The sequence below is a fragment of the Patella vulgata genome, chromosome 8 (genome assembly GCF_932274485.2).
Source record: "Patella vulgata chromosome 8, xgPatVulg1.2, whole genome shotgun sequence".
In the NCBI taxonomy this organism is placed as follows: domain Eukaryota; kingdom Metazoa; phylum Mollusca; class Gastropoda; family Patellidae; genus Patella; species Patella vulgata.
In genome coordinates, this window is record NC_065886.2 from 3,919,011 (window position 1) to 3,928,578 (window position 9,568).

Below are 9,568 nucleotides of genomic sequence, written 5' to 3' on the forward strand. Positions count from 1 at the left end.
TACGAAATCGTCACAAAACTGATAATATGGGCATAATTTAGGCACAAGGATTAGAAAATAACCTCGGGATAGATTAAGCTAATTAATGGACCATTATTATTTTTTGATTAGTCGAGATAGTAAATGTTTCAATCAAATGGACCACGAATATAAAGATGGTGAAATAATTCTTTATTAAAGCTATAGGTATATTAATTATGTCGTTGTTATAAGCCAGAATGAGGACCGAGAGCTTTAACAGTTTCTAATCAATGTAACACTATAGATAACAGAAGATCAGCATAATGGTAGCAGCTTTATTAACAACATGAAACATACATACTGTCAGTAAACTCATGGTTATATAGCGTCCAACAATTAGGGGAAGAGGATACGAACGGGATAAGAACTTCTTATAAGAAATTGAGTCTCGCACCACTAACAAACCATCATTATATGTGTTGCTGGAAAATCAATTTCATTATCCGTTTGCTAACAGACTGATTACAGTTAATCCAAGAGAAGACTGTTTGGTCATTGGCTTAATTTTAAATTCAATGTCCATGTATAACGACTTCATAGGAGACAGTGGGACAACTGTGCAGTCTGTTACAAAACACTATAACAATCTATAAAATGCTCATATAACGGCAAGTTAACGACATATTAAAGTTAACGGGCCTTCCAGCAACAGACTCTCTCTCCATTAAAGATAACGGTCCATTAACTCCATGTTAACGAGTCGTTAAAAGTTAACGGGAGAGAGAGAGAAATGGGGTTTAACGTCCACACGGCACAAACTAGGTCATTTCGGGACTAACATATGGTTTAACTTTTTTTCAATAATTCGCTTGTGCGTAGGTGTCTTTAGCAGTGGTAGGAAAGCGGAGGACCCGGAGAAAACCCACGAGGTTGGACAGGCGACCCTACTCCTCGTCACGCACAACCAAAAGTTAACGGAGCTTTGAACAACTGACCCCAGGGCAACTGACTGCGAATGAATATTTCCTGGGTATTAGACTCGCTTTGGAGTGGCTACAAATTCTGCACCTGACAACTTTATTCCAGGACATCGCCATGACATTTTGCTGGCATGTCATCAAAAATTACATTCAGTCATTGGCTTATTGCAACACACACATGAAACACAAAAATACGAAGTTAGTGAGTGTACTTTAAAAATTTGTGTGTTATTTGAATGTATTTGAAATTCGTCGGTAGAGTTGGATTTAAGTGGTATGAAATGCACAATAACCGTCCTCTCAATGGCCAGTTAGATGGCAAAGTTAGAAGTTAAATAGACAATGTTTAAAGATATTTTCATTCAGAAATAAAATAAGTCTTAAATATTAGAACAATAGCATAAAAAAAACCCAAATAACCTATATTGAGAACATTTAGTAACATAAATTTTTATCGAAATCTTAATTTACACTATATGTGAATCTTTGAAAGGTGGGCCTATAATGAATTCTGTGATACTATTTATTTTGTATTTGGCGAAGTATTTAATTCTAGATTGACAATAAATATACGGTTATGAAATGTTAAATAAATGGCGAGTTTCAGCCCGTGCAATATACCGAGTATAAAATATAAAATGAACACAGGGAAGTCACAGCCCGGATATGGTCGCTTACATTTACGTTGAGTATATTACAGTTGTCCCGATTTATGCCCCCGCAATGCAGTATTGTGATAGATCTATTTCATAGGGCCAACTTCAAGTTTGGGTAAAGGTCACCAGCTGTAAACGGGTCTGGCGCTAATCCCAACCCTAGCCCTAACGTTTACCCCTAACCCAGTGATTCTCAACAAGTGTGCCGCGAGATCTTCTTAAGTGTGCCGCTAAATTTTGAACGGCACACTAAGAAAATTTCTCACTAAAGAAGCCAGCTATTTGACTGATGAAATTCGAAACACTGCAATAAAGTAAATTCATAGTTGTGTTTTTCTTTATTTAATTTGTCATTCTATGTGTCTATGACTAGTCTGTGTGTACGGTTGTATGCCGTCTATGACTTGCCATGTTTTTATTTTGCAAAATTCAAATATTTGTCATATATATTTAGCCAGGTGTGCCGCTATTTTTCCAAGGTGTGCCGTTGGCAAAAAAGGTTGAGAACCACTGCCCTAACCCAACCTACAATCTCACCAACCATCACGTGCCCTAACGTTATAATCCTTGCGTGGCATTTAGTGATTGATAAATATAAGAGAATACTTGTCGAAACGTCGTGTGGTGTGTTTTTGAATGACCTAACCTTGTTTACATCTCAGCTACCTTGACGAAATATTGAGTTGGCCTTAACAAATAGATCTAGTCATGTTATACATGTGTGATAATATTACAGTGAGGTGGTGTGTGTATGAATTAGTTAATAAAGCCAGTCATGCACGCGACCTTCACATTGTTATGTCTCGTCGTTGATTATATAGTTACTTATGAATAGAATAATTCAGTAAGGTACGTGTCTTCAATCCGATATTACTGAAAAGAACAACATAGTGGATGTTGACTGTATAGTAACTATAATAAATCGTTTTGCAATATTTATAAAGTGAACAATTGAGCAAGGTGTCTGTTTAGTGAATGTTGGTAGGAGGGAGAGAGACCTATACGATATATGTTTATAGCGGTGTATACACTCAGTGATTGTTCGTGGGTTATTAACATGCCGTTTACAATATCTTTTAAGAAGACATATAGGCCGACTGTGACTGTGATTTGGTGGATGCTGATATTTAATTAGGAGACATACAGGCCAGCTGTGATCTACTTGTATAGATATGAATAACCTTTGGGATATTCTAACATCATTTACTGATGTAACAACCATTTTACTGACTCTTGTCTTTCTATTAGTTATTGGATATGTCATCTCAATGCAGGAACGATCTGGGATTCCTCCTGGACCACCATATTGGCCAATTGTGGGAAACATGCTGGATATGCGAGGCAAACGAATAGGTAAGAGACATAAATATTATGCAGAACTTCAAGAAAAATATGGCGACATTTTCCGAATTTATTTCGGTAACCAGTTGTTGGTAGTTTAAAACGATTTCGAATCTATCGAGGAAGCTTTTGTGAAGCAAAAGGATCTGTTCAGTTCGCGACCAGTAGATAAGCTTTGGGGAATTCAACAGGCTGTAAAAGACGGAAAGGGAGTAGTCTGGGCGAGTGGACAAGAATGGAAAGATGCGAGAAGAATGACAGTTCGTGCACTTCGGGATCTAGGAGTCGGGAAGGCTACTCTCGAGGATAGGATTAAGGAAGAAACTAAAATCATTTTAGACTTTATAACAACACGTGAAGGAAAACCATTTAAAGTCCATGATATTATGATGAAAGCTACAACCAATATCATCAGTACAGTTGTATTTGGTAAAAGATATGATTATAGCGATGCTGATTTTCTTCAAATCATGCACGTTATAGACATAAGTTTTAAAAGTGATATGGCGTTGTTTAGCCCTGTTCATCGTTTTCCTATGATTCGTTTCATTCCCCTTTTGACATCAAAACTAATGGTCGTTGGTAATGCTATGACGAAGGTAAAACAGTTTATTGCGAAACATATTGAAGGACACAAAGGGGCTTTTGATAAAAACGACATAAAGGACATTATTGATATTCATTTGGATATGTGTGGTAAGGGGGGTGAGTCCAGTGTCCTCAGTGAAGGCAACACGAACAGAGTCATTTTAGATCTATTTATTGCTGGATCAGACACGACAGCTACCACCCTCGATTGGACATTGCTCTTTATGACCCTCCACCCGGAAGTCCAGAAGAAATGTCACGAGGAAATCGCCAGTGTGATCGGTGATAGCCGTATGGTTAGTTGGTCTGATAAGTCTAAAATGCCGTACAACGAAGCAACACTGTTCGAAGTACAACGCCTAGCCAACACAGTGCCCATGACACTTCCCCACACAACGGACAAAGATGCCGTAGTAAAAGGATTCCTAATCCCGCAAGGTTCATTGGTTTACGCAAATTTGTACGCATGCCACCTTGATTCTAGATACTGGAAGGAACCTTTACAGTTTAAACCAGAACGCTTCCTTGATGATACAGGAGCGGTATCCAAACAAACTGCTGCTACATTAATACCGTTTTCAGTAGGTCCACGGATCTGTGCTGGTGAACCACTGGCTAGGATGGAAATATTTCTGTTTTTCACCAATCTCCTACAAAGGTTTTCTTTCTCGACTTCCGGCAGTGAGAAACCCAGTACTGATGGAACATGTGGAGTGAGTATGTCAACACAAGAATATACTGTTGTTGCTACACCGCGATAGTTTATCCATAAATTCTGACATTATTCATCCTCAAACTGAGGTCCACTTTAACGAGGATGAGGGTCTGATATGGCTGCATACCCACCCCATTAGTAAAGGGCCTCTCAATTAGATCTAACAAGAATTGTATCATTCATAATTATGCTGTGTTCAATAAATCTATCGAACACGTCTCCCGATGAAAATAAACGTAACACACTAAAGCAAAGATACGCTAAACAGTAAATCTTATGCAAGAATCGACAGGAAAGCAAACATGGATAGAATAAATCAGCACGCGGCAGTTTTCATCAAATCTTCCTTGAAGTGTCAAATTTGACAATGAACCCATCCCACGTATATGGCGCTATTGCGTGTCGCATGTGCTGCTCAGTGGTTCTGTTGGGGCGATAAGTTCTTCATCTGTGAAGATACTCTGAAAGCATGTCAAGTGTCCATGACTATTTATCATATCACAACCCGCATAGGTATTTGCATTTCAATATCCCCTACCTTTTAACACCTACTTAATGACTACACTCTAATTAATACCTCCGGTTTCCTCCCACTGCTAAAGACCCCTACGCGCAAGCGAATTATGTAAATAAAATTAAACCATATGTTAGTCCCGAAATGACCTAGTTTGTGTAGAGTGGACGTTAAACCCCATTTCTCTCTCTCTCTCTCTCTCTCTCTCTCTAATTAATACCATTTTTAACTAAGAGAGAGACAGAGAGAGAAAGAGAGAGAGAGAGAGAGAGAGAGAGAGAGAAGGGTAATTTCGGGACTAACAATGTCTCTATTTTATTTCAATAATTCGTTAGCGCGTATGGTTCTGTAATTGTAGAAGGAACCGGAGAAAACCCACGAGCTTAGGTCGGCGTCCCTACTCCTTGTCACGTACAAGCAAAGAATCATCGAAACCACGCCACGTAACTGAAAATGTTAACCATTTGGTCACCCGAACCACCCACTAATTTTACTTTAGCCTGGAGGCAGCGTGCGGTGTGGAGGGAGTCCATCAAATCGGTACAATACCAGACCCAACTTTTCTATAATAAACTTGTGCGTAGAATAAGATGTCGAGTGGTGGGTAATCAGTCCGTCGTTCGGGGTCAAAGTCTTCCGAGAGCGAATTCTCGATTAGCTTCAGAATACAGCCACCTTTTAAATGACTTTTAAGTTAGGGTTAGCGTTATGACAGGCAGTGGTGTAAGCAGAATGTTCTTTACGATCAGCGCAATTTCTTAAATTTTGAAGTTCATTTCAACAAAACAATGTAATACGGCCTATACTTACAAAAACTAACTTATGCTTATTCTCATGTGACATCCAAATCTCATCACCCGATTTGAAAATTGACCGTGCAAATTTCCCATCGTGATATTTCGTATTCAGCCAATGTCTATGCTTTGTACTTCCATTTCTAATATCGTGATTGTATCTTTTGAAACTTAAAATGATTTATTCAGAGTATTGACCGGAAGAGACCAGTTGACTTTGAATGCTTTCTGACAATATTTGCCCGCGTTACATGTCTTGCTTTATAAAACCTAAAAAGTATTCAATTTACATTTTGAATTTTATCCTTGGTAAGACTATTTTTAACGGTGTCTGTAATTCTCCTAAAACGTTGAACGGCGAAGATCAAAAATATGGATTATGTGACTTGATGATCCATGTTCCGTTATTTCCCGCGTATTTGTCGTAATACGCTGTAAAAATTCCGAAAAATTCACAACGAAACGTAGACATACTATTTTTAACCAGATGAAAAGTATTTCATTTTTTTTATATGCTACATTTCATTATGTCGTCACCCATGCCCGGTTGTACGTTCACATTTGTTTGTGAATACTATGTGGCTCCCAATGTTTATTCGATTATGATGAAGCTTGAAATGTATGTGAGTCATTCCATGTCAAGTGGACGAAGTGCTTCGCAAGTTGCCAGGTGATCCCTCAGAAAATTATGAAATTTATAGTATATACAAGCCTATGTAAAACTGCAAAGTTTCAATTACCAGCACAATTTCTTTAAACATAAAAATCTTTCAGAATAATATTGTCCGACACATTTAAGGGGAGATAACAAGTTTTGTAAAATGACATCAATGAAGGCAGACCACCATTAATTTCCCCCATTGGCTTCAATGTTAATTCTGGCCCCTTTGCCTGCCTCCAACTTTACCCCAAATTATCGTTGGGCTGAATGTTTTTCGCTGAAGAAGCATACTAAAAATATGTAACTATTTGACGTATATATCACCGTAACCAATCTCATAACCCCATTATCCTTCCGCCTCAAAATCATGAATATTTACCAAAACCTGGCAGAAAATGTTAATTCAAACCCTCTTCGTCTATTCTAGTATTCTAGACCAAAAAAATCAACACAAATGGGCATGCAAAAGGGGAGAAAAGAGAGAATTGCTATAAATAGACGAACTACACAGGGTACCGAGATGGTGAAGTTTAATGGTGGTCTGCCTCCCAATGAATAAATATTTTTTTCAATTAAACATGGACCCCAAGGTCCCTAGTCGAAACATATATAAAGATAAACTGATTTTAGCTTCATGTTACACTATCCATTCTTCAAAGTGCACCCAAAAATGAGAAATGCGAAATAATTGCCTCATTTATTTTAGTTATGTAAACAAGTGCCACCGTAGTAGGGACCAGAAACTGAGAATAGCAGCCATCTTGGAATTGTCGTGTCATGTCGATCAATCGGGGCACAACTAGGCATTTTTTTAAGAGCGTCGCCTCCCCTCCTCCCCCCGAGAAGAAGCTGAGTTGTGGTTGGGGACCTGGTCCAAGAAATACTGGTAGGGAATGGATAATCACAATACGTATATCATCTATTTCTATTACTATCAAGATATTTATGTGGTGAAATGACCGGACAATTGTTACATTGCGACAGATGTTATAGACGCTTCGTGCCATCTTGTCGTCAAGAATCTGATTCAAAGACTCAATACTGTCACACAATTACAAGTTTTAACTGGGGAGTACAATATATGCCAGGATTAAAGAGTGGTATGACATTAATGATCATCAATTCAATTCCAGGACGAACCAAATAAATCTTAGCGAAATAACACTTAATCCACCAAATAAATCTTAGCGAAATAACACTTAATCCACCAAATAAACCATGGCGAAATAACACTCAATCCATAAAAATCTAATATTAAGTTACATTTTGTTGCGATTCCCTTTCCGTATTTGATGTTTTGGAAAATCATCGATTAACTCCCACTTTATAGGATTTCAGCTTTTGAAATCGTCATCCTTTTTAACGCCTTGTGTGGACCCCAAAAAGGTACTTAAAAAATGAATAAAGGTGTATTTCGTCATCACACCAGGTTTATAAAAGTAACTAACATGTCCATTTATCTAATCACAGATCCCTAAATGCATTTATTATTCCGTTCCTTCGGGATTTAAAATAAAAATATTGACGAGTTTTGTCAGACCTGCTTTTACCACCTCCTCATTCAGCAAAGGAGAGTCTATTTGTAAAACTGACTGTGGTTTTCATCTCTTTTATTAGTAATCGGAAGCCCAGTGAGATTTAATCAAAACATATTGTGCCCTAAGATCATTTTGGAAAGGCCAGTCGGAAGGTTTGTGTGTCTAAGAGCCCCCCCCCCCTTTCCGAAAGCTCCTAAGTTTGGTTAGAGTTAAAATTCAATGTCCATCCACAATTTGTATACTTTCCATACATACCATTAAGAACCAGAATCCGTGGCTTAAGAGCCTGTAATGTTGTCCTCGTGTTACTTGCTACATAAGGGTTACTTTGATTAATTAGTGCCATATAGTCCATAGAGTCCATAGCTGAAACAGCGTCACAGAGTCCATAGCTGAAACAACGTCATAGAGTCCATTACTGTACCAACGCCATAGAGTCCATTACTGTAACAACACCATAGAGGTCATAGCTGAAACAACGCATAAAATCTAGTAAACCAAGTCAGGAAACCAAAGATATTTACGTTCAATAATTAGTTCCAATTATTTAGCATTAGTAGGGCATTTTACGCTCTTAACCCATGTGCTTTGTTTCTGAGTATAAATATGTAAATGCGAGTACACCTAAGGACCGTTTCGCATTTCTAATATTTAAAATCCGGTTCTTTCAATAAACTAGACCACAAGTAAAAAGTAAATCGTCAGTTAGTGTCAATCAAGAAATGTTGAACAACGTCACTGAAATTGTGAAATGAAATGAAATGAAATGGGGTTTAACGTCCTAGTGTTCTGCTCCTATGCTGCGCATACGCCATACAGTGTGCTATGAGGGAAATTTTGCCCGGGCAGCGGCACTATCGCCTACTCTTATATCGAATTCCAACTGCCAAGGGATGTTTTACGTGCATTCAAATGTATACACGGGAGCTCGGTTTTTCGTCTCATCCGAAGGACTACACAGCTGTCCTTGTCAGGCCGTCAGTCCTGCATCACTGACAAGGGGGAACCACGCCAGAAAATCTTGATGAACTTTCTCGGCCAATGCAGGGATCGAACACCTGACCTCCAAGCTAGCGAGCCAGCGTCTTACCCACTTAGCCACGTGATCCCCTCTGAAATTGTGAGGTATTTATTTTAACCAATAGTTTAACTTATATCCAAGACATTTAACAATTTCTTTTATCGTTATCTTGTTTGCGTTATTTTGGTTTAGACAGATAGTGTAGAACATTGTAAAGTAAATTTTTATCTTTTATTTTTGTTTATTTTAAAATGTGGGCCATGATAAACACGTGTTGCATTATTCAATCTGAACACACTTCTATTTACCACAATGGCTGATCTAAAGGTATGTCATGTTCTATAATATTATTATTATTAAATATTAAAAGATGGCAAGAACAGTGTGCCATTAACATTTAGGATTTGAGAGAGAGAGAGACAGAGAGAGGGGGGGGGGGGAGAAGGGAGAGAGGGGTGTTGGCAATGCTCCCGACTTGGCTAATGAAGCTAATGAAGACGGGCACACGTCATACAGTGTGTTATGATTGACATTTGCCCGGACAGCGGCGCCATGGCCTAGTCTTACATCAATTCCATCTGCCATGGGTTCTTTTACATGCACGCATATGTGTACACAGTACCTCGGTGTTTCGTCCCATCTGAAGAACTATGTGGTGTCCATTATCAGGCCCTCTGTTCTGCACCACTGACAAGAGGGAACCACGCTGGAAAATCCAGATGAACTACACCTATTTTTATCGAAAACCGTGATGCTGACTTTGTGCACAAGTAACAACTCTAACGCTTTTCTTTCGAAA

The 9,568-nt window shown here is 38.5% G+C and overlaps 1 protein-coding gene across 1 annotated transcript; it reads left to right on the forward strand.

The window, feature by feature from the left end:
- Positions 1–2,234: 2,234 nt before the first annotated feature.
- LOC126831161 (cytochrome P450 2D26-like) lies at positions 2,235–4,459 on the forward strand. Its single transcript, XM_050561844.2, has one exon. It carries the CDS (start codon positions 3,193–3,195, stop codon positions 4,285–4,287), a length of 1,095 nt encoding a protein of 364 aa, XP_050417801.1. The 5' UTR covers positions 2,235–3,192; the 3' UTR covers positions 4,288–4,459.
- Positions 4,460–9,568: the final 5,109 nt, after the last annotated feature.

What these genes read in the sequence shown, in the direction of transcription:
- LOC126831161 (XM_050561844.2), top strand. Translation starts at nt 3,193, where the DNA reads ATGACAGTTCGTGCACTTCGGGATCTAGGAGTCGGGAAGGCTACTCTC.